Source organism: Lontra canadensis, unplaced genomic scaffold (genome assembly GCF_010015895.1).
Source record: "Lontra canadensis isolate GAN:19392208 unplaced genomic scaffold, GSC_riverotter_1.0 scaffold33, whole genome shotgun sequence".
Taxonomy (NCBI): Eukaryota; Metazoa; Chordata; class Mammalia; order Carnivora; family Mustelidae; genus Lontra; species Lontra canadensis.
In genome coordinates, this window is record NW_022631027.1 from 13,160,671 (window position 1) to 13,185,648 (window position 24,978).

Below are 24,978 nucleotides of genomic sequence, written 5' to 3' on the forward strand. Positions count from 1 at the left end.
CATCTGTCAGGTGTAGCATGGTAAGGTAGAAAGAACACGGGCTTTGAAATCGGATAGTCTGGAAATCAGCTGTGCTGTGTAACCTTTGCAAATTACTTAAACTTTCTGAGCTTTGGTTATCTCATCTGTAAAACAGAGATAACATATAATTTACCAGGTTACATGTAAATGTCTGGCACAGATTAGTGAATGTTAATTATTACTACATCTCCCTGGCTCCTGCTGGTTTCATCAACTTCCATACAAGGAAATTGGAGCCTCCATTAGACATTATTCAGGTTGGCTGGGAAATGGCTTGTGTTGTCCTTCATGGTTTTTAAAATGACTTGTGTACCTTATATCATTTGACCCTCATAAGAGCCTTCTGGCATAAACCAGTTCTGTCCTGGGGAAAGGGAAAAAAGTGCATTCATTTACTCTTACCCATCTGACCCAAGTTTGTCAAAAATATAATCTATATTGTCCATTTTCATGGTTCCACACACTGTCCCCTCTTAAGTCACTCTGAATTTTTCCTTCATCCCTCTTACTCTTATCTTACTGAAAAATCTCTGCTGTAGTTGCTTGCCCTTTTTTAAAATTTTTATTTATTTATTTTTTTAAATTTAAGTAATCTCCACACCCAGCGTGGGGCTTGAACTCATGCCCGCGAGGTCATGTGGTATAGCAACAAGAGGTGTATGCTCTTCAGCCTAAGCCAGCCAGGCATCCTGGTTGCTTGCCCTTCTTGAAATTTTTTTTCATTCTCTATTGTGACATTCTTCTTTCCTGGTTCTTCTACTACATCTATGCCCTTCTTTCTCTCGTGGTCTCCTTCCACTACCTGTTCTTTAATTATTAATATTTAGACCTTTTGGCTACATACCTAATATGTCTTAAACTCTTCAGTAGTTCCTAATACTTAGAGCATAAAGTCTAAGCTCTTTAACAGGACGACCGGCTGTCAGTCTGGCCCCTGCCTTCCAGCCTTTGACGCTTCCTGCCTGCAGCTCTGCTGGTCAGCAAATGGAAATCCTGTGTACTTTTCCCATGTACTGTACTGTGTCAAGTTCTGATTTCCTTCAAGTTCTGTTTATCATAATCCCATCCACATATCTTTACTTTATGATATTTTAGTTGTCTATTATATAATTCTAGCTCTCCCACTATGCTGTGAATTTTTGGCACATAGGGAGTGTTCTAACACAGTGGTTGGCATATAATAGAAACAATAAGCATTTCCGTAAATGAATGAATAATCTTGACCATGAATTTGCTGTGTTTCCTAGTCCCTTTCTTTGGTATGTCATTTTGTCCTTTAAGTTCTTTGTAAAGGAGGGGTTAAAATAGATTGTTAAAAGCTCCTCCTGATTCTAAAATAACTTCATTCTTCTAATAATTTTTCTGTTTTATTCACATTTCTGAAATTCATTTACTTAAGTCCAATATAAATAAAACTAACTTGAATATATTTTGTCAGTTAATAATAGTTTATGAAAATCCCTTTCTCCCAGTGTTTATTGACTTCAACTCATATATTGAATTAAATTTACTAGTAAAATACTAAGTCATTTAATAGTCATTGGTGACATCTTAGGGTAATAAAATTTCAAAATATGTTTTTGATTGAATAGGCACAGCATGCTGGCCTAATCAGACAGAAAATATGTTTTCTGGGTTTTTTTTTGTTTGTTTTACAGTATATATTTGGGGTCTTCCCAGTATTGTCAACCATAGAGCAGTCTTCACTGGGAAATAGTCATAGTCATCAAAAAATCTATTTGTTTAGCTTTTAAGTTTAAAACTCTTTTGAAAGTGGAATATATCTACCTTGGACGTTTATGTATATAGTCATCATTACATTCACAAAGCTTGCATGTGAAAGGCATTCAGTAGTTAATGAATGCACAAGTACATAAGGCTGCTCAGTGAGGTCTACTTTCCACAGAATGACTCCCTCTTACCAGCTCTTCAGCTTCTCAGGATTTGCTGTGAATATTATATGTTTCAGGACTGACACCTAACATCAGTCTAAGCAGATGCTAAGCAGATGCCTTTTCCCTCCATTCTTCATTTGGGTTTCTTAAGCTCAAAACTTCCTGGAATGTAAGTGTAGATAGATCAATGATTTTTTTTTTTTTTCCTGTTCAAGTCGTTTTCCTCAGGTAGAGTAGGAGAAATGAGAGCCAAGTTGATTAGTTGGACTAAAAGTTTTGACAGACTGTAGAACTTAAGCTTTAGCCAGTTTTGGGGGGACGTAGAATAAATCTGTGAAAATGAGATGCTAATGAGAAAACAGCAAATATGAGCAAAATTGATAATTCATGGAAGAATTCTTACAAGTATAAAGCTAAACAGGTTTTTTGTTTTGGGGATTTTAGAAACCATACTGCTGAATAAATGTAAAAAATACTTATTTTTAAAGATGCTGTGGTTTGGGGGGGCCACATAATTGTGTTTGCAGATCTTGCATTACGATGTTTGGTTGAAACCTATGCTGCCAGTTGTGAGGAAAGGAATGAAGAACCTTTAGCCAAACGCATAAAGAATGATAAAACAGGAAAAGAAATTAACACTGTGGCCAAGAAAGGAAATGAGAAAAATGTCCCAGAGAAGTGGAGCCCTGTGGCTGGCATTGTTATTGCACTCTGTTGTCACCACAGGTGTGATTGGAGACATTATGTGGGCAAAGAGTATTTCAGGGCTCTAGGCCTTGGAGCAGTGGAATTCCACTACTTCCAGCGAATGAGTAGTTGGGCGACTTGTGGGATGCGAAAAACATCTTTGGAAGCCTCCAGTCTCAGCACAAAGAGAAAAGATGAGCAGAACGATGACAGTGAAGAGCATGACGACGGGGGATGCCGAATCACGGATGAAAGCAGTGGGAGTGCGCCTGGGTAAGTGACTTCTTGGAAATGCGTGACACCAGGGCAGAAATGTTTTATTATTGCTGGACTTTCTTTTTAGATAAATGTCCCCAGGAATCTGCTCATGAAAATGCATTTTACCATCCAATTTTAGAATACATTAAAATACACTTTTATTGTGACATAAATAAAACGTCTTTTGGAAGCATGGGACGTTGCACCTAGTATATTGCAGGTTACTTCAGAACTTATCAATACATAGTAGTGACTAAAATAACTTTTTGTAAACTTTTACAAATTTTAACAATGTTTTGTATTTATTCGGTTTAGGTTCCTTACTGTTGAAGAGAAGAAGAAAATAGGGCATCTTTGTAAATTGCTGATTGACCAAGGCCGAGTCGAGTATTTACAGCAGAAAGGATTCAGTCCTGCTTTACAGTATTATACAGATCCTCTGGTGTCTTTGGAAAATGTATTGTTAACTGCTTTACCAAATCATTCTTCATCACCAGAAACAACTGCTTAATGGAAAAGAAATTGTGAACATCTGTCTTCCACCAAAAAAAATTTTTTTTAGTTGTATTTTTATATTAATGAAATATACTTTACGTAGTAGAGATGTGAACTTTAAAAAATGTTGTGGCCTCACTGAACTTTGGTAATAGCTTTGTTTTTTACTTAGAAGTCCAAATGTTAGCAAATTCAAATTCTCAAAGTAATTCTCTTCAGCAGGGCATCTTGAGTTATATTATCCATCAGTATTTATAGAGATTGGTAAAGTAGTTGAACAGTTGACTTGGTTATCTGAAACACACATAACACATCAATACACAACTAGCACATTAGCTTTCTATTTGTATTAATTTTGGAAATTTATTGTCCTTTGGTTTTATTTAATACTTTTTACTTCTCAAGTTCAAGATGTATGATCAATTGTCTGTTTGTACCAAGGGCTTGTCTGAGAACTTGGCTTATATATGGGTTTTTTTGTCCATTCTAATCTGGAAAGTATAATCAATTGTGATTTTTTTATTCCTAATGCAAAGAAATTCAGAGATATTCACAATCATTAATGAATTCACCTTCAGATTACCAGAGCCATACATGTATTTATGTGTTATCTGAATTTATCCATGACAAACAGCAAAACTGAAGAGAAGGTTTTCAAGGGAAATAAACTGTTTCACTTCATTTTTTTAATTGAATAATTATCTAGTTAGAACTTCCAAAAAGATAACTTATAAACCTCATTCACAAATTAAGTTGAAACTTGAAATAACTTCTGAAGTTAATTATCACATCTTTTAAAAGGACATTTTTATACATATAAGCACAATTAAAAGTATATCCTCTCCTTTTGAGAAAATAATTTGGAATAAAATGGAAATTAGATAATGAAACCAAAAACCACCTCACACTTAGGCCTTATTTAATGTATAAGCAGTTTCTATGCAAAGCAAATATTAAGCCAAACATATAGTAAGGACTGTTACTGTCTTCATGTTATATATACTTCATGTATTTCTGTCTTTATTTGTAAAAATTGTCTTAATCATTGGTACCTTTGCCAAGACAAAGATCTGAATTAATAATTTTAGGTACTATAATGATATTCTTAGGTAACTTTTTTATCCTATATATAGATTTATGATCACATGAATTGTAAAATAGAAGCCTAACACATTTTGAATTCCTGGCTTTTCCACTTTAATCTCCTATATTTTATAAGACTACCTAGGTTCAGATCCTGCCCTACCATCTCAGTGTATGACCTTGCACAACTACTTAATCTCTTTGTGCCTCAATTTCCCTTTTTAAACTGAGGATGATGAAGATAATAATAATACTACCTACCTCACAAGGTTGTTGTAACAAATGAGATGACACGTGTAAAATACTGAAAACAGCTCCAAGCGCAGTGTAAGTACTCAATAAATACATTAGTAATACTAATTCACATAGTCTATTTTTAATAACAATAGACAAACTTGGTTTAATTATCTCTGCTTAAGTTATAACTTTTTTCTCTTTTTATAAGTTCTGTGCCAAATATTATTAAAGTAAGATAGTTTGGATTATTTCTCAAGTTCATTATTCATGCTGCCCAATCAAGAGAACATAAATAAAGGTAGTATACATCATTTGATAATTTGCGTGATTTTATTGGGTCAGGCAATGCTAATTTGTGTCATACAATCTGTTTTGCATCATTTAACAATTTATGCCAAGGAATAAAAAATATTCTACAACAGGCATAATCTCAATTATGTTTCACAAAACATAGACATACACTCAATAGTTATAATAGTCCTGTGCCCATTTAGCTTCATGATGTTTCTGAAAATGGTACCAAGTACTTTATGGACAGATGAGCTTGTCCTTCAACAAGCTATAGGTCAAGATTCTTGTTTTCCCCAAACTTATTTCCCTTAAGATACCATAAGAAAGTAACTATGTGGGATATGTATATTGCTATTCCTTGACCTGCCAAATTTACAGGGACAGTAAACCCCTTCTTGAACTTTCAGATTCATCCAAACAACTACCTCTTCCCACATGTCCCACAACTATGTCAGATTTCCGCATCTTCCACTTCTGCCACCTCATCTCAGCATCACTATCCATCCAGTTGCTCTAACCAAAAACAGATTAATCTTGGGGTCTTCTCATTTCCCATCATTCATTCACCAATTCTATCTACTATCTGGTTTTTTATGTATTTATACCCCAAACAAGGCCCCAAACTGTAACTTTACTTGTCTCCCAATCTATTTTTCCTTGCTGTTGTTTCTGTAGCCTGCTACCACAGATCAGATGACCATTTCCTAATATCTGCCACTGGATGTTAGTAAAAAATTATTTATTCTAGCTAAAACGCTGTCATTTTCTTGGATTATACTCCTTCCCCAAAGCAACTATGTGAAGATAAATTATATTTGAACTTTGATTCAAAAACTTTTTATGTTTTAGTGCATTATAAAACTATGATTTCTATTACTGTACTATTGTTTCATTAGTTTTATTAATAGAATTATCTCTTTGGCCTCTTCTAATCTTGGTTTAAGTTAAAGGCTTTCCTTCAGTGAAAAAGTGGTTTAATTCTTAATTATTGGAGACTGAATGATTGAAATCTATATATCAAAACCTCACATTTTAACTATTGGCTAAAAATCTATGTTCTCTTAATATTTCTCATTCCTAGGCAAAATTATTGTATTGCTATTTGTATTGCTGTAGAAAAAGAGGAATGACAGGGAAGGTAATGAAATATATGACAAGCTGCTAGAATGAGGTAGTGAAGCTTTAAGAATCACATCTTCAGGGACACCTGGATGGCTCAGTTGGTTAAGCATCTGCCTTTGGCTCAGGTCATGGACTCAGGGTCTTGGGCGGGAGCCCTGCTGGCTGCCTGCTCAGCGGGGAGTCTGCTTCTCCCTCCCCCTCTCTCCCAACCCCCCGAGCATGTGCTCTCTCTCAAATGAATAAATAAAATCTTAATAAAAAATAAAAGAGTAACATCTTCATTCACTTGGTTGTGCTTCAAGTTTTTGGCTAAAGAAAAATTTATTTTTTCTTAAAGAAAAATAAATAAAAATTTATTTACTTGAAGAACTTTCAATACCTTTACAACTTCTCTCCAAGCCTTTCTCAAAACTGTGAACAGATTGGAATTTCAGTTTTTTCCTCCCACAATGTTGACCAAGAGACAAAATTTGACAGAAAAGATAAAATGGAATGAGAAATCCATAAAGGAATTTTTATATATATATACATTCCTCTATCAAATATTTGATGTGTGTTACATAAAAAAGCCATACCTGCTCTTCTCCGGGACTCTTGTATATATGCATGCATAAACTGAAGGCCAAATAATTCCTGTTCCTCCTCTTCTTCTGTGCTTTCACTGGGAGGAAGTGTTACTTCCACTTTCAATGGGTTGTCTCTGAAGTTGACAAACCTAGTAGTTCACCAAAAAACAGTATTTTTATAGATGCCATAGAAGTGTACATTTATTTCCCTGGAGAAAGATCAAATGGTAATACACTAAATTACTTTTTTAAAAACTGATTTCAGTAACCGAACATTTTGGTAAAATGTAATAAATCTTAAGAATCTTCTAAGTTTCGGAGTGCCTGGATGGCTCAGTGGGTTAAAGCCTCTGCCTTCGGCGCAGGTCATGGTCCCAGCGTCCTGGGATCGAGCCCCATGTCAGGCTCGTTGCTTAGGCGGGAACCTGCTTCCCTTCCTCTCTCTCTGCCTTCCTCTCTGCCTACTTGTGGAGTCTGTCTGTCAAATAAATAAAATCTTTAAAAAAAAAAAAAATCTAAGTTTCTTTTCCAGAAGGGAAAAATAACACTAGCTTTAGACAACTCATTGTCAAAACTTATCGAAGTGACTATTATTCCCTTGCATGTATTTAATATGAAGTTTAGCTTCCCAGAGCAATTCCAGTGCATTTCAAATATACAATTAATGCTATGACCTTGAAGTTTCTGCAATATTATATAGACTTGTGTCTTATATATCACTGTATCTTCATCAGGTACAAGACTCAGCAGCTCCTGAATAGGTGAATGAATGAATGGATGATTTTGTTATGGGAATTGTGGGATTTGATGTGAATTCTCACATCTTGTATTCTCTGTCAGGAAACAAAATTTTGGAAGGAAGACATGTGAGGGAGTTCTGAGAGTAAATAACTTAGTAATAATGTTTTATTTATTCTATCTGTAACAAAATTGCCTGTGTCCACTAGTTATTTAGAAGGAAAATAAGCACTATTTTCATGCTTTTGATTTTTATTTATAGATGAGGTTTGTTACCAATTCCAAAGATGATTTTCATAAAAATGTCATCAGCCGAGCGCATTCCTAAAAGCTCACAATCCCAGTATGACTTTTGTTTCAAGGATTCTTTCTTGAATAATTTTGACCAGTATTACATGAACCCTACTTATAAATTATAGGATTTCAAAGTTGGAAAATTTTTTAAATGTATTCATTCATATGAATGAGAATTCAAATCTACTAATAACAATTTCTCTATATTACTTTGTTCTGCAGCCAGAAAGGAACATGTCAGTTCTATGCCTACAACTTTTACCTCAGATTGGTCATCTCTTCCATAGACACTGGAATATCTTGCAGTTTATTGTTGCTGAGAACAAGAGTACCCAGATTTTTCATATTGCTGATTGTTTCTGGCAAGCATGTTATTTCATTCCGTTGTAGCCATAATGTATGTAGACTCTGCATTCTAATTAAAAGAGGTTTCTGCGATTAATCATACATGATATGAAAACCCTGGTTCTTACTACCTAAAAAGAAATGTCATTTTTCATAACATCTCTTTTAACTGGTGTACCAGTTGACTTAACTGACTTCACATTACCTGATTATTAGGGAAACTGCATTGGAGGGTTAATCCCTACAGCACACTTCTCAGCATGTGGTGGTAGAAAGGAAACCAACACATTTTATAATTCTTCACTATTCTCATGGGATTTCTGAAAGAATGACTATAAATATTGTCCAGTCTGAACTAGAGGGTTAGGAGAAAATTCAGAAATTATTAATCTGCCTAGCTGGGCAAGACAAGTACTCATTATGGCAAACAGCCTGGACTCTGGGCCGGGCTCCCTAGGTTCACACTATAGTGCGATCTTGAGCAATTTAGCTAACATCTCTACATTAGTTTCCTCATCCATTTGTAAAGCCCAGAGGGCCTGGCATGTACTAAGTAATGTTACTGCACGTATTCATGTCAACACGTTGAAATCAGACAGCCAGTTTTTCTCTCCAAAGCCCTTATACTTAAGTAAATGAAAATATTGTTTAAAAGTAGCATATTTAGTACTACATGGATCTCTTGTGATTGATTACACTTGGGTTCCCCTTTGTTTCATCTGTTATTTATTATGGATGCCTTCAACACATCTGCTAATAGCACAGAAAATCATATACTTTACCTTTCTATAGTATCAGGAAGTTGTGCAAGTCTGTTGCTTCCCAGGTCAAGCCATTCGAGAGCAGGCATGTTCAACACCGCCAGAGGGATTATAGTGAAGTTGTTCATACTCAAATCAAGGTGCGTAAGCTTTAACAAATTGCTGAGCTGAAGAGGCAAGCAAGGGTTTTCAAAATGTCCGCAATGAAAACTACTAGAACACTCACATTGGTAGAGCTGTTTCACATCAACAAATGTTCACATTACGCTTGGGCTTTACTTAGTCCTAGTCATCCACAATAACTTTGAAATCAAAATAAATCTAAATAACCTCCGGAGAATTGAAAAACTCTTATAGAAAGCTCATCTATTCAAAGAAAATTTATCTTCCAAATACCCAAGATCCAGCCTTTACAGAACCTGCTTGTGTTTGCATTTTCCTTTCATCCTGCATTTGAGATTTGTATGGGAAAACCCAAACTTCAAAATAATACTTATCTTTATTGAACCCTCTTTTTTGTACCTGATGCTTTAAGTATGCTATCTCAGACATAGCACTTACTGTTGGGTAATTTTATTTTTTCAATGAAAACATCAATGGAAATTTATTAAGCATAACATCCCAAACACCAGTGTGCTCAGCTTAAGAAAGAAGATATATTGAGGGGTGCCTGGATGGCTCCAGTCGGCTAAGCAACTGACTTGGTTTCGGCTCAGCTCATGATCTCATCAGTCTTGAGATGCCCACTGCACCTCCCCATCCTCCAACCCCCACTCCCCCACCCTCCCCACCCTGGGCTCCACACTCAGCCGGGAGTCTGCTTGGGATTCTCTCCCTCTGCACCCTCCTCCACTCTCTCTCTCTCTCAAATAAATCCATAAAAAAGAAGAAAGAAAATATATTGATATGACTGACTGCCTTCTATGTGTTCCTCCCTTCTTCCTTTCCAGAGGGAACCCCTCTCCTGAATTTGGTATTTATTATTCCTGTGCATGTTTTCTTGTTTTCATTACATATGTAAATATATGGGGGATTGTTTTTTGTTTTTTAAGATTTTATTTATTTATTTGACAGTGAGAGAGATCACAAGTAGGCAGAGAGGCAGGCAGAGAGAGAGGGGGAAGCAGGCTCCCCACTGAGCCTGATGCGGGGCTTGATCCCAGGACCCCAAGATCATGACCTGAGCCAAAGGCAGAGGCTTAACCCACTGAGCCACCCAGGTGCCCCGTAAATATATGTTTTTATATATTTTTCTGTAATCGCTATTATATGTTTTCACAAACAAAAGTTAGTATTTTTATTTGAAGATTATGAAACTGTACATCCCTGAAATTGCTTTTTTCTCTTAATAACAGTGTCTCAGTGTATTCATGTTGATTCTTACAACTCTAGTTTATTCATCAACTTTCTAAGGTAAATATCTTATTTCTGTTTTATGGACAAAGTGGTTGAGAGAGGCCATGTAACTAGAAATGATGTGTGATGTGCACTCAAGTTTTCACGGACCTAAAGCCACAAAATTTCTAAACTTTCTGTATAACACTGTAGTATAAGTTTCAAAATGTGAGAACTCAGTTAACTTTTCCAAAAGAATTTCCATTTATCTAGGCAAGTTCTGTTTTATTTTTATCTCAGGGAATGTAAAGATTTGTTCCATATCTTTAACATCACACATACAAAAAAGCACAAATACAGTGTTTTATGGGCAATGCAAAAAACAGGAGGTTTCCATTTAGTAGATAACATTTGTCCAGCCTTAGAATTCAGGTTACAAATAAAACATTTTTTCAAAATCTGTCATCAGACTTTAAAAATTTTCAATGGTTTAGAATGGAGTATAAAAAGGTTGTTCTCACATTGGCGTAAATATGTTTGTGTGTATACAGTATGTGCAATGTAGTGGCTGAGAGATAAGTCTCCTCCTGTTACTGATTTCTCAGTCCTGCTAGAACGCTTTGATTTTATATGGAAAGATATTAACATTATAATAAGTCTTTATTTTGCATATGTGAAAATGGAGACCTTATAGAAAGTGGTGAGTTCAAGGCTACCCAGCTAACTTAGAGGCATACTTGGAAGTAATCTCAGGCTTAAGATCTCAGTTTAGTATTTGTTCCAATAAAATGTATTTTTTAAATATTTTATTTATTTATTTGACAGAGAGAAACATAGTGAGAAAGGGAACACAAGCAGGGGGAGTGGAATGGGAGAGGGAGAAGCAGGGTTCCTGCTGAGGAGGGAGCCCGAAAAGATACGGGGCTCCATCCCAGGACCCTGGGATCATGACCCAAGCTGAAGGCAGACACTTAACTGAATCAGCCACTCAGGTGCCCCCAATAAAACCTATTTCTTATGTGAAAAAATTAAGGCAAACACAGGTTAATAGACTTGCCCAAATTCATACAGCATTTTTAGTGATGGAGCCAATACTAGAAAAAAATCACAGGAATTAGAGGTTCAAAATAAGACAAACCATAAGAGACTCTTAAGCTCAGGAAACAAACTGAGGGTTGCTGGGGGGTGGGATAGGGTGGCTGGGTTATGGACATTGGGGAGGAGATGTGCCCTGGTGAGTGCTGTGAATTGGGTTAAGACTGATGATTCACAGACCTGTAGCCTGAAGCAAATAATACATTATGTTACTTTTTTTAAAAAGTTCAAAATAAAATATTTATTTGCCCTCTTATAAAGAAATTGTCCCCGTGATCATCATTTTCATCATAAATAAGTGCATATGTTTCATTAAGTTGAACTATTAAAAGAAGAGACAGATATAAATGTAGAAACTATGCTTTATCTGCAAGAGCAACAATAATTGGTGACATATTTACTGGTGTGGGAGAGAAAAGTGATATTCTCACAAAAAATAGTGGAGAATGGGAGAAGGGAATAGGCTTTCTATTTTGTTTTGGGTCTTACTATGTTTCTTACGTTTCCTCTTGCAAAGTCAATACCTTGGAAATTTGCTGATTGTAAGATCATTAAATATGTTTGAAATATGTTTGAAAGTGTCTACATCTCTATGATCAGCTTGGTTTTACTAATAACAAGTCATCATACCAAATCAAAGTTTGAAGGCTCTGCAAACCCATTGCTTTGCTTTTACTTGGCAGAAATTAAGAAACTAGCAAAGGAACACTTTTCTGATACTGAAGAACTCATTTCTTACCACTTCACCTCTATCTCAGACCCTGATCACTCTATAAACACCAAGTAGTAAACAAAAGAGATTCTCCATCACCACATTGTCTGTGCTTTGTGGTAATCATTTATCCAACAAGCACTTATTAAATAACAACTGCAACTTAGGCTGTGCCTTCAATTCTGGAAATAGAAATAAGGAAGACTCTTTCTCTGGCCTTTAAGGAGATCACAAATGATGTCTGTACTGTGACAATAATAGAAGTATCTTTTATGGTAAGTAGGTATTTCTCTAAATAAAAATATGTGTTATAGTAATAGGAAATGATTATCACTAAATATTTTCTGAAATAAAGTTTATAGTATTTCTTCGTTAGTGTATTTTTGGCGATCACACCGTTGAGAAGTAAACCAGTTGTAGGTGGAGAATAAAGTCATAGACACTGATGTCTTTCTGACCTCTTGTGGAAGATCACAGATGTCTCTGTTTACAGCAAGTTCTAGTTTCTCCAAGCTGGCACAATGACTTAGTTCCCTGGGGACAGTCTTGATTTTGTTGTAACTAAGAATCAGCTCTTGAAGTTTAGTGAGCAGTCCTACAAAAAAATAATACACAATAGAGAGCAGATGGATATAAAATAATGTTTCCAGTATGACAGCATAACTTACTTGCCAGTTTCATATTGGCAAATCATACTTCTCAGGTTCTTCCCTTTTCCCAGTTCCTGTCCTGCCCCTTCTAAAAATAAGGGGGTTTATCTGTGCTATAAGCAAAAAAATGTGTGGGTTTTTTTTTTTTTTCATCTTGTTTCATCTCCTATATTGTGGCCAATTTTCCAATTGGGGATTTTTTCTCATCTAAGGAATCTATCTTTCTTACCTTCAACCTGTTTTCTTCTAGGAGGATTAACTGAACAAAAGACATTGTTTCCAGAATACATACAATGTTTCCAAAGAGACTTTTCTTGCCTTGAAATCTTATCTTAAATCGCTTCTGTAAATCCCAGAAACTTGGATCTTCTGAAAGCTTCAATTTAGATGTCTACAATTTTCTCAAGACTCGGGGCTATGTAAAAATGATGTCATTATTCCATGTATCAAAAAAATTCTCAGAAAAAATGAGGGAATAAAGTCAATCTTCCTTACCAATTCCTCGAGGTATCTCTGAAATTGTGTTTCGAGATAAATCTAATACAATGAGGTTCTGGAATCTTCCAATGAATTCAGGAATTTTCAATAAACCAGTTCTATGAAGTTGCCATTCCTGTAGCTGACGCAGTTTTAGTAGAGAAGAAGGGAGGGTCTAAACTCAAGTAAAAGAAATGACAGAATTACCATATTACTTAAATTATTTTAGTATCATGTCACACTGAAATATAATTGTAGAGATATTACTTGACTTGTGTTTTTTGGATTATTTTTTCCTTAATGGGTTATATTTCCAAGTGCTTTGTGTTACTTCCAAGTTTTAAGAACTCTTCTTTGTGGGTAGGGGTAGTAAACCTTCAAACCTCTATCACAATAAACAAAGATAATGTATTTTGGTCAATAGTGCACACCCATATATCAATTCCTAAAGATATTGTTGTATTAGACTTTTTTAGAGTACATATGTAGTTGGAAATGAGAATGTGGTGGTTAGAGAAACAAAAATCATTTTAATCAATAATTCAAATTTCTCTTTGCCTTATGTTTTGAAATATTTTCTAAGTTTTTTACATATTTTTTATTTAAAGGTTTTAAGAGTTTCAAACTTTCTGAACTCTACGCCTTTTTCTGTTTACCTAAAATAGCCCAGAGAAAATAAACCACTAGCTAACTATACCTACATGTATGAAAACAAACACTGACCCAAAGTATAAATACCCTTATAAAAATCAGAGCATGACTAATGTAATCAAGCAACTGCATATGTGTATTTATGAGAAAGAATATGAATCAGGTAGTAGACCTTGAATAAGATGAATATCTTATTCCATTTTGTGGACTTTAAGCTCAGTATTTGTTTTGGAAAAGCTATATGATTTTTGTTAGGCAGATGGTCATCTTTTTTATGGAAAATGAGAAGTTGCTTACTAGTAGGATTAATAGGAGAAAAATTGCAAATGACTTAAGTTTAGGCAGAGTTGAAGCAAACTGATTGAGTTTTTACCAAAAAAAATGTGAAGTTATATTTCTTTTCAGTTGTTCATGTTGCCCAAATTCATTTGGTGTATTATTAAAATTAGAATTTCTAACGATTCTGGACTTAATCATACACTCTCAGAGTAATTTTCTTAACTATCCCACAAAATGCAAAATACAGAAGAATATTACTTCTATGAATCTTACCTTCCATTCTTCTTTTTCTATTTTCAAAATGACTCTTCCATCTTCCCTGATGACTTTTTCTTTTAGCTTGCTTAAGCTTACTCGTTCTTCCCAGATCCTCACTAGCCTAAGAGAGAAAACAACATTTTAGTTCACCAATAATGACATACACAGGTAGCATTCACTTTTACATAAAAAGTGATCCATCAAAAACAATCATTTGATTGATAGTATCTGGAAATTAGAAAAGAAGTTGTTTTGTAAGAATTATAAATATGATTAGTATCATAAGTGTCCTATATTTAAGTTTTGAAAGTGTCATAACTCTCCAGAGATTTTTTAAGTAATAGCTTTATTGAGATATATATAATTCACATATCATATAGATCCTTTTAAAGTATACAACTCAATGGTTTTGGATATATTCATAGAGTTACTCAACTATCATCACTATCTGGTCCAAGACAATTTCATCATTCAAAAAAACTCCAGGCACAATGCAAACTGGTGCAGCCATTCTAGAAAACAGTATGGAGTTTCCTCAAAAAGTTAAAAATAGAACCACCCTACAATCTAGCAATTGCTCTACTATGTATTTACCCAAGAAATACAAAAATACCAATATGAAGGGCAACATTACCTACAACAGCCAAATTTTGGAAATAGCCCAAGTGTCCATCAACTGATGAATGGATAAAGATGTGGTGTATACACAAACATATATACATGTATATATATATGTGTATATATATATATATATATATACACACACACACACACACACACAGATGCATAGATATGTGTATATATGCTCATACATATATGGGATATTACTCAGCCGTAAAAAAGAATGAAATCATGCCATTTGCAACAATGTGGATATTATGCTAAGTGAAATGTCAGTCAGAGAAAGACAAATATCATATGATTTTACTCATATGTGGAATTTAAGAAACAAAACAGATATGCAAATGGGGGGGAAAGAGAGCGGGGGGGGGGGGGACAAACCAAGAAACAGACTCTTAACTATAGAGAACAAGCAAGATGGTTACCAGAGGAGACGTGGGTGGGGGATGGGTTAAATAGGTAATGGGGATTAAGGAGTGCACTTGTGATGAGGTTCGCGTGTTGTAGGGAATTTTTGTATCATTATATTGTACACCTGAAACTAATACAACACTGTATATTAACAAACTGGAATAAAATAAAAACGTTTAAAAATACAATAAAATAAACCCACACCCATTCCTCCTTTTCCCAGTTCCTTTGCAACCCCTGATCTACTTTCTATTTCTATGAATTTGCCTATTCTGGACATTTCATGCAAATGGAATTATACAATATGTGGCCTTTCCACACAGTATAAGTTTATTCAGAGTTCACTCATGCTGTAACACGTTTCAGTGCTATAGTCCTTTTTATAGAAGAAGAATCTTCCACTGCACGAATATACCACATTTGTTGGTGTATATTATGATGAACATATCTGTTCATCAGCTAATGGACATTTGGGTTAATTTCACTTATTGGCTCTTATGAATGATGCCACTATGAACATTTGTAAACAAGTTTTTATGTAGACATATGTTTTCCTTTATCTTGGGTATAGTCCTAGGAGTAGAATTGCTGCATCCTATTGTAATTCTACTTTTAACTTTTTTTTAGGAATTGCTAAATTATGTCCAAATTGCTTGTACCATTTTGCCTTCCCTCCAGCAGCACATGAGGCTTCCGATTTCTTCATATCCTTGCCTACTTCTGTTAGTGTCCATGGTTTAGATCACAGCCATCCTAGAGCCATCAACTAGAGGTAGCTCTTTGTCTTTTTGACTGGCATTTATTAGATACCTAATCCATAGATAGTTAATAACTTTATTTTTTTAAAGATTTTATTCATTTATTTGACAGGCAGAGATCACAAGTAGGTGGAGAGGCAGGCAGAGAGAGAGGAGGAAGCAGGCTCCCCACCGAGCAGAGAGCCCAATGCGGGGCTCGATCCCAGGACCCTGAGACCACAACCCGAGCTGAAGGCAGAGGCCTTAAACTACTGAGCCACCCAGGCACCCCGATAGTTAATAACTTTATAACGACTTTCAAATAATACAGTTCAACTTCAGAGTTAAGTTATATACAACTACATTCCAATTTTATTCAGATTTCATTTTTCAGATATGGATATGCATAAAACGTTTGTCATTCTAAAAACACATTCCTATTGATTTTTGGTTCATTGCAGACATACATAAGAATAATATCAAGCTATGAAAATAACTGGTAAAAGTTTGCAAAATTTTTATTTCTATACTAGAAAATTTTTAGTATAGGAAAAATGAGAAAGAAGACATTTAGAATTGAAATCTTTGTAATTTTGGTGTCTTAGAATGATACATAATAAAGAAATATAAGCAGTTATCAAAGAACATAGGTTTAATTAATTTGAATAGTCAATTGCCAAAAAGATCTTTGTATTTCAGAACAGGATTTAATGACAAATGCAATCAGATGTCTTATTCCCTAAACTTTTACTTAAAGAATTCATCAAGCAGCCATTATATGTCAAATGCTATGCTGCACATTGTGCATGCAAAAAGCTCTGTCCTTAATGAGTTTACAGTGAGGCTAACTATTATTCAGCTGGTCTCTTTCCATCTCTATAATGATTCCTAAATTCTTTCTGGATCTGAATTTCTATGATCTAAGTCTAGAATGTATCACTTAACTTGGTGACTGTGGGCAACTCTTACCACCTATGTGGGCCTTGCCCTATTAAAATGGGGTTTGGATTAAATAATGTCTAATATTTCCTTCACCTTTAGTATTCTGTAATTTATCCACTACTTAGTCAAAGCAGGACATTCTTTCAATTTTAAATAGAAAATTTCTACCTCCTGTGAGCCCTTTTTATTATATTCTAAATGCTTTCTCAGATTTGCCACACCAACTCTAACCCAAGTGCTTAATTTCTTCAAGACAGCTTGGCATCAAAAGACAATGAGGTCAATTTCTGTTTAAACTTTAGCCTTTTTGAAATAAATCTCTAGCCACCTTTAGCTGAGAGAAGAAACATTAGTTTATGTCCTTAACCTTGTTATCTCTTGCCTATTTTGTACAGAGAGAATTTGAAATTGCTGAAATCATTTTCTTTTTAAAGATTTTACTTATTTACTTATTTATTTATTTACTTATTTGAGAAAGAGTGTGCATGAGGGGCAAGGGAGGTCAGAGGGAGAGGGAGAGGTGGCGGGGGGAGAGAGAGAGAATCTCAAGCAGAGTTGATGAGGAACTGGATCCCCTAACTCTGAGATCATGACCTGAGCCAAAAATGAAGAGTTGGATGCCCAACCGACTGAGCCACCCAGGTGCCCCAATTAAATGGTTCTTAACTAAATATGTGTAATAGGTGAAGTTAGGGAGTTTAGAAGCAAGTAAGGATTCCTGATCTGCCCACTGTTTTAAAAAGAGATAGGCTTTATTAAGAGTAGTCTAGAGTCCAGTTTATTACATCTGTAACATACAAACATAATAGGTTTCATAAGGGTTGCTTTATATATAAAGGCCTAATCTAGGGAAAGCCCTGAGGTAAATATCATGCCTCCTGTATCAGACTGGTTAGGTATGAATACCAGTTCTGCATTTATTAGCAGTGTGATCTTTGACATGTTACTTAGGCCCATCCCTCAGGCTTTCCATCTTTAAAAGGGAAAAAATGAACACTCATGTGTGGCAGAGATGGTTACTCCTCCTCCTCCTCAAGAATTGAGTCTCTACATTTAACTGGGCACAAGACTTCATTTAGCCATCCTTGTAGTTAGATATGGATCCTATCAATGGGATGTTAGCAGAAGCAGTAGTGTGTGCAAATTCCTGCAAGCTGGGATCACCTATGGTGGCTGCAGTTGGTGTATCATTTGAGACCATTAAGTGACTTTAGGAAAGGAAGCCACGCACAGTCGAGCAACAAGATAGAAGTCTGAGTATCTGACTCAGTGGAGTACGACTCCAGCCTCAGATCAAATACCCAAAAAAAGCTAACATCTCTTGTTTAGAAAGTATTATTTTGGGGGGACTGGGACGGCTCAGTCAGTAAAACATCTGACTCTTAATTGCGGCTCAGGTCATGATCTTACAGTCCTGAGATCAAGCCCCTCAGCGGGCTCCCCACTCAGTGGGGAGTTTGCTTGGGATTCTCTTTTTCCATTTTCCTCTGTCCCTCACCCCCCTCCCCACTCTCTCTCTCTCAAATAAATAAATCTTTTTTTAAAAATTAAAAAAAGAAAACGTTACTTTGATTTTCCTTCTCTCATAATGCAATCCATCCTCATTAAGACACTCTGTTTCTGTGTGTTCAGATTAAATGAGATGCTACAAACAAACCACTTAGCAGAGTGCCTAGAAAACAGTAAGCGCATAATAAAAAGCTGCTACCCTCATCATTGTCAACATCATTATCTTTTTTATTGGCTTTGGTTGAAAAGAATGGACTCTCCCCATCCAGATTTTTGCTTGTACAGAGAATAGACACAAAATAATTGCTGATCAAGAACCTTTCCCCCTCTTCTTTACTGGGGGAATAGCTATTATTTCCAAGTATTATACTCCCCCCCCTCAGTAACCAGCTATAAATCTTATTTTGTTTAAACCAAGCATACAGGCTCATTCCCCTAGAAGGGGACTGGATTATGAGAGTACATATGATCCAGTTCTGGTCAATGAGAGGCGAAGGAGAGCCTTGCTAAAGAGCCTCCGAAAGGCTTCCTCATTCTTGAAGGAACAGAAATAGTTTCCACTCTTCTGATAACATAATGATGCCTGGCTGTGATGCCTGGAAGTGGACCAGTCATCCTGTGACACAGACAGAGGAGAACCTGAGGCCCAGACTGACACACGGAGATTAGCAGTAGAAGGTGATAAAAATAAACCCAGTCTTTAAAGCTGTTCAGGTTTGGGATTGCCTTACCTCAGGACTTCCCTATTCCTTAAGCCATTTCTAGTTGAATTTTATGGTACTTGCTAACTGATGCAGGAGCATTTTTTTCCCACTGAGATATAACTGACATATAACATTATTAATGGGCCAATATTCATATATGTTGAAGGACAAAAAGTGATTAGATTCTTAGAAAGAGTTCTGGTGGGTGAGAATCATAGGGATCCATGAGGAAAGTGGCTCTTCTTGCAAAATTAATAGTGTTTTGGAGACATCCAATCAGGAAAATAGGTAGATATCAAGAACGCAGAGGAAATAAGAGCCAAACTATTTAAGTACAGCCTAAATCAAGGAATTGGGTGATCCACAGGGACCCTGGCTGAAACTCATGGCTATTCAAATAGGTGAGAATCTCTTGTACCTTCTCTTGTCAGATGTTGCCTAGGGGATATAATATTGAACAAGCAATCACCGAAAACTGGACTCAATGATACTAATCAAACTTTGAGGAACATGGAACAGACTCTTCTGAGGGCCTAAAAATAACTACTATTTTCACATATGGACACTTGTACTTTTTGTGGCCACCATCACATAGCCACACTTAATTGAATCGGGTGTACCCCTCAGTTATATTTTGAGTTTTCAGTAAGTAGAAATACCAAATTCAACAATTAAGGCATTTAATAAGCACTATTTTCTATAATGATGATGTTCTGAATTTTCACCAAATATAAATAACAAACACGTTAAAGCATACTTCTGTTGAAATTCCTTCTCTCGCTTCAGGTCTTCATTGTGTTTCTTTATTCTTTCTTCCCAAACTTCCTTCACAGCATTGACAGCCCCAATACAAACTGCATTTTCTGACATGATTTCTCCACATTGTCACAGAGTCACCAACTTCATTAGGTTCTGAATAGCTGAGTCACAGATGCCATCTCAAAAAGGACCTAATTGTAGTGGAGAAAAAAAACGTGTTTCAGAATGTTCACTAGGTCCAGAAATGATCATAATAGCTTATATTTATTGTACCCTTTCCATGTTCCCAAGACTATTTTATACACTTACATATCATCTCTCACTTAATAATCCTCATAAAAATACTATGCCTTGGACACTTTTTCTCTTTCAAGATTTTATTTATTTATTTGAGGGAGAGAGAGTAGAGCGAGAGAGTGAACATGAGTGGGGGAGGATGCGGGGGGTGGGTGGAGGGAGAGGGAAAAGCAGGCTCCCCACTGAGCAGGGAGCCTGATGCAGGGCTCCATCCCAGGACCCTGGGATCATGACCTGAGCCAAAGGCAGACGCTTAACCTACTGAGCCACCCAGGCACACCACAATATAAATTTCGATCAGTAAATTATAGCACATCCATATCATGGGAAATTATATAGCTCCATAAAGTAAAACATTTCATATACTGATATGCCATGATCTCCAAAATGTATGATTATGCCATAATTTAATTTTTCTGTCCCAATGAATGTGGGTATTTGGGTACCAGGGTTTTGCTATTATGAACAATATTGTTTCCAAAATTCTTGTCCTTATTTTCATGGTGCTCAAGTGGTATTGTTTCTATTGGGTCTATACCTAGAAAAAACTGCTGGATCATACTATATGTGAATGTTCAAATTTATAAAATAGAGCCAAATTTTTTCCAAAGTGATTGTGCCCATTTATACTCTTACTACAACTGTATAAGGGTCCCTGTTGATGCACATCCTTACTAACAAACTACTGCATAAAATCTCATTATGGTCACAAATTTATATTTTCCTGATTACTAAGTATTACAAGTTAATACACAAAGACTGTCCAATTAAATAAAAGACAAAATCCTGTGCATTGTTTATAAGAGGCATGTCTAGTATAAAAATGGGAAAAAATAAGAAAGTATAAAATAGAAAAAGATCCATGCCTAGATTTATACACAAGGGAAATAAAAACATATGTTCACACAAAAACTTCTACCTGGCTTGACACAGAACCAGAGCATGGGGACACAGCTAGATCTTGGGATGTCAGGCACAGGACACCTTCCTAAGGGAAAGCACTAGAGGCATTCACAAAGGAAACAAACCATGTTCACTGAGAAAAAACTAGCCAGTTTGGAATTCTTGTTCAGCAAGAACCCATATCCTGCTGTCAGGCTTCAGAAAGAAATGGCCTCAAAACTGGAGATCCATCCAACTGTGCTGCAGGTTTGGTCCAAGAACCACAGAACAAAACTCAAGAAAGCCAAACAACAGCAATTAGCTGGGGTGGAAGTCAAGACTAGCTCTTCCAAGAGACACATGGCTGCGGCTCCAGGATCCCAGGATGGTGCCTACCCTGCTTCCCTGGTGTACACAGATCACCCCATACCTTCCTTCCAACTCAGCATATGCTCTGATTGGAAGGCTCTCCCAGACCATTCTGTTGGTCACAACATAGTCCATTTTGTCTGCTGCCAAGATCTTAAAATCTACTCCCTTTGTCCCATTATGGAATTTCAAATTCTTTCCACAAGCTTCGCTGCTAATTCTTTTAGTTCTTCATCTCCACAAAGAACCTAATGGGTGAAGCCAGATACAAAAGGTCACATACTGTAATGATTCACAATGATTCCCATACGAGGGATTTGAGATCTACACAACATGGATACACTTCAGAAACATGCTCCGTGAAAGAAAAATAAAAGACACACAGGGACCCATGTGGTGGAAATCAGCAGAAAGAGGTGCTCAACAAGCTTAAAGCGATGGGGATATTTCATGTTGTAATTAGGATGTCAGAAACCTGCAGGTATAAACTCATCCAAAGACACAGAACTGTAATCCTCTATTACATACACCACAAAAAAGCAATCATGTGACAGGATGAAGGTGTGAGCCAATGCCATGGCGGTAATCATTTTGCAATACATAAGTGTATCAATTCAGCACACTGTACACCTTACTCTTGTATCTCAGTAAAGCTGGAGACAATTTTTAGATTATGTCAATAAATATATTCAATGAGATTACTAAAAAAAAAAAAAAAGGCAAAAACAAAAGAAAACAAAAAAACTTCTACCTGAAATTTGAAGTAGCATTATTCAGAACAGCCAAAAAATGGAAACAACTGGCTGTCAATGGACAAATGGATAAACAAAATGGGGTATATCCATACAATGGAATATTATTTGGCCATAAAAAGGAGTAAGTACCAATACATGCTACATCATGGATAAACTTTGAATGAAAGTGTGCTCAGTGAAAGAGGCCAGACACAAAAGACCACGTATGATCCCATTTATATGAAAAGTTCAGAACATGTAGATCCATAGAGAAAAATAAAACAGTAAAAGGTTAGTGATATCCAGGGGCTTTCCAAATGAGTGACTGCATTATTTCTGTTTGAGTGATGGAAATCAAATTTTAAATAAATCAACCTATCAAAAAGCAAGGAAGACTTATTTATGGCTAAAGAACAGAATGTATTAAGTATAACACATCTTGAAAATATAAAATAAGCGGCGCCTGGGTGGCTCAGTGAGTTAAGCCTCTGCCTTTGGTTCAGGTCATGATCTCAGGGTCCTGGGATCCAGCCCTGCATGTGATCTCTGTCAAATAAATAACTAAAATCTTTAAAAAAAAAAATACCTATATGTTAAAAAAAAGAAAATATAAAATAAATACTTAAACAGAATGTGGAAGAAGGAAATAGAGAAGTAGAAGGAAAGAACACTAATAGCCACATCTTCAAAGTGGGGAGTCATAGACACTGTATTTTACAGAATGAGAATTAGAGATTGAAGCATTTGTTTCAAGTTATAAAGGTAATCAAGGGAGAAATTAAAAATAAGATGTACCCTGATGGAGGTGTAAGTGAACTTAAGCATCATCTTTCACAATGAAGTTCCATAGATAATGCCTAAAGTTGGTCAGAAATAATAACCACCTTTGAAACAAAACAAAACAAAACAAAAAACAGGACCTATGGAGATAACCAATGAAGACTAAATCCTGAAATGGTTAAAATGCTTACTTCTAGAGTGATAGAGAGAATGAGGTAGAGATTATTGCTTTTCATTATTAATCTTCTCTAAATTGCTGATTTCCTTAAAAGTATGCAGTGTGAGACAGACTGAGACAGAGAGGGGTGGCAAAATAACTCTATTACAGAGGACAAAAATGTTTAAAACGTGAGGATGGATATATAATTGCCAATATGCAGAATATTAGTAGGAAAAGATCTCTATTTTTAAGCAAAGAATTCACTGTTTCCACAGAAACAGCCTGCAAGATCTTTTTACCATCGAGAAACCTTGGGATATACATGATGATAATCCAAGCCCCTGGGGACATCACAGTCAACCTACAATTTATTGTTTCAGATTTTAGCAAGTTTGAAGTGTTTATCACATAATAAGACATTTTTAAATATCCCAAGTGTCTACATGTAAATGTGTATTTCTTTTTTTAATTTTTAAAAATTTTTTTATAAACATATAATGTATTTTTATCCCCAGGGGTACAGGTCTGTGAATCATCAGGCTTACACACTTCACAGCACTCACCATAGCATATACCCTCCCCAACGTCCATAACCCCACTACCCTCTCCCGACCCCCCTCCCCCTGGCAACCCTCAGTTTGTTTTGTGAGATTAAGAGTCTCTTATGGTTTGTCTCCCTCGCGGTCCCATTTTGTTTCATTTATTCTTTTCCTACCCCCAAGCCCCCGACATTGCATCTCCACTTCCTCATATCAGGGAGATCATTCTTAAACATATATAACCATTCATATGCTCAAATTTCAGTTTGCCACTGAACTTCATTCAGCCATCAGCTTTCCTACAACAGCAACCAATTTCCCTTTGAGGAAAATAAGTCAATAATGATGTATGTATTTCTCCTTCCAGCATAGAATTGTGTTCTCTACCTTGATTATTACCATAACAGAAAAGCACATAGTTTGGCAAGGATATACCCGGGAGAGTCCACTTTCTGAAGGCAAAAGAAAGAAAGAAAGGAAAAATACCACAAACAAACAAATGTTTCTAACTTTTAGGGAAATCAGTATTCCAGAGGAAAACAATTACATGCATGACTATAAAACCCCACAAGAGACTTTTAAGTTCAATTCCAAATTCAGATGTACATTCTAGCAAATTCAGACACAGTAAAGTCATCAGCCATCTCTTTCCATGTGAAAAATGGGGAAGAAATATTTTTGAAAAATACTTACCATTGTCAGTGGATGCTGATATGGTCTAAGTTAGTGATGACCAGCTAAGAGAGGATTTCAGGGAGAAGTGTTTTCAGTGTGGCTTCGGGATGATTAAAATCCTTGGTCAGACTGGTAATCAAGTGAAATGTAATATTAGCCTAGTTCTAATTTTAGATTTTGGACAAAGCTAAGAATAGCAAGGATCACATGGAACTCTTGTGCAAAGGATCAAGTAATAGATAACATATGTGCATGTGTTCTGCACACGGCCAAGGCTACGTACAGACATTATAAAACTCTCAGGCATAACTAGTCTAGTCTAGAACTAAACTCCTGAAAAAAATAACTCTTATTGAAAGTCGTTCCACTTTTCATAACTTACACATTTTGAATATTTATAATGTATCTATTCCAAGCAAAGAACCTTGAAAATATGAGAACGTTTGGCACAACAAAAAACCTACTTGGTAAACCACAGATCTGTAAATATGAAACTAAAGGTAATATCCTTCACAAAACAAGAAAAGTGAAGATATAGACAAGTACGGGTAACAGAGGAGCTCCAAGCACCTGCTGCACTCAGGCTTCAAATTTAATTTTCTCTCATCC

At 35.9% G+C, this 24,978-nt stretch overlaps 2 protein-coding genes and 1 pseudogene across 3 annotated transcripts in view; 2 read left to right on the plus strand and 1 right to left on the minus strand.

The window, feature by feature from the left end:
- TRMT13 (tRNA methyltransferase 13 homolog) overlaps positions 1-4,992 on the plus strand; it is a 21,747-nt gene extending 16,755 nt beyond the window's left edge. For both annotated transcript variants that reach the window (XM_032867215.1, XM_032867216.1), the window contains 2 exons: positions 2,444-2,876; positions 3,177-4,992. In XM_032867215.1, the coding sequence (XP_032723106.1) occupies positions 2,444-2,876; positions 3,177-3,372 (629 nt within the window). In that variant the 3' untranslated portion in view covers positions 3,373-4,992. The remainder of the gene's footprint in view (positions 1-2,443; positions 2,877-3,176) is intronic.
- LRRC39 (leucine rich repeat containing 39) lies at positions 3,542-24,406 on the minus strand. The gene is made up of 9 exons (XM_032867217.1): positions 24,388-24,406; positions 19,932-20,124; positions 14,266-14,371; positions 13,081-13,237; positions 12,394-12,530; positions 8,815-8,960; positions 7,950-8,102; positions 6,665-6,804; positions 3,542-3,650 (listed from the first exon to the last, which is right to left on the minus strand). The coding sequence occupies exons 2-9, from the start codon at positions 20,042-20,044 to the stop codon at positions 3,595-3,597; spliced, it is 1,008 nt and encodes a 335-aa protein (XP_032723108.1). The 5' UTR covers positions 20,045-20,124; positions 24,388-24,406; the 3' UTR covers positions 3,542-3,594.
- LOC116873459 lies at positions 21,173-21,733 on the plus strand (annotated as a pseudogene).
- Positions 24,407-24,978: the final 572 nt, after the last annotated feature.

Bases quoted from the DNA above. Each gene is read 5' to 3' on its own strand.
- LRRC39 (XM_032867217.1), bottom strand. From the start codon at position 20,044: ATGTCAGAAAATGCAGTTTGTATTGGGGCTGTCAATGCTGTGAAGGAA. The intron at 14,372-19,931 runs GTATGCTTTAAC...TTTCTCTCTTAG, and splicing joins GAGAAGGAATTTCAACAGAA to GCTAGTGAGGATCTGGGAAG. The intron at 8,103-8,814 runs GTAAAGTATATG...TCTTTTAATTAG, and splicing joins CTTCCTGATACTATAGAAAG to AATGCAGAGTCTACATACAT.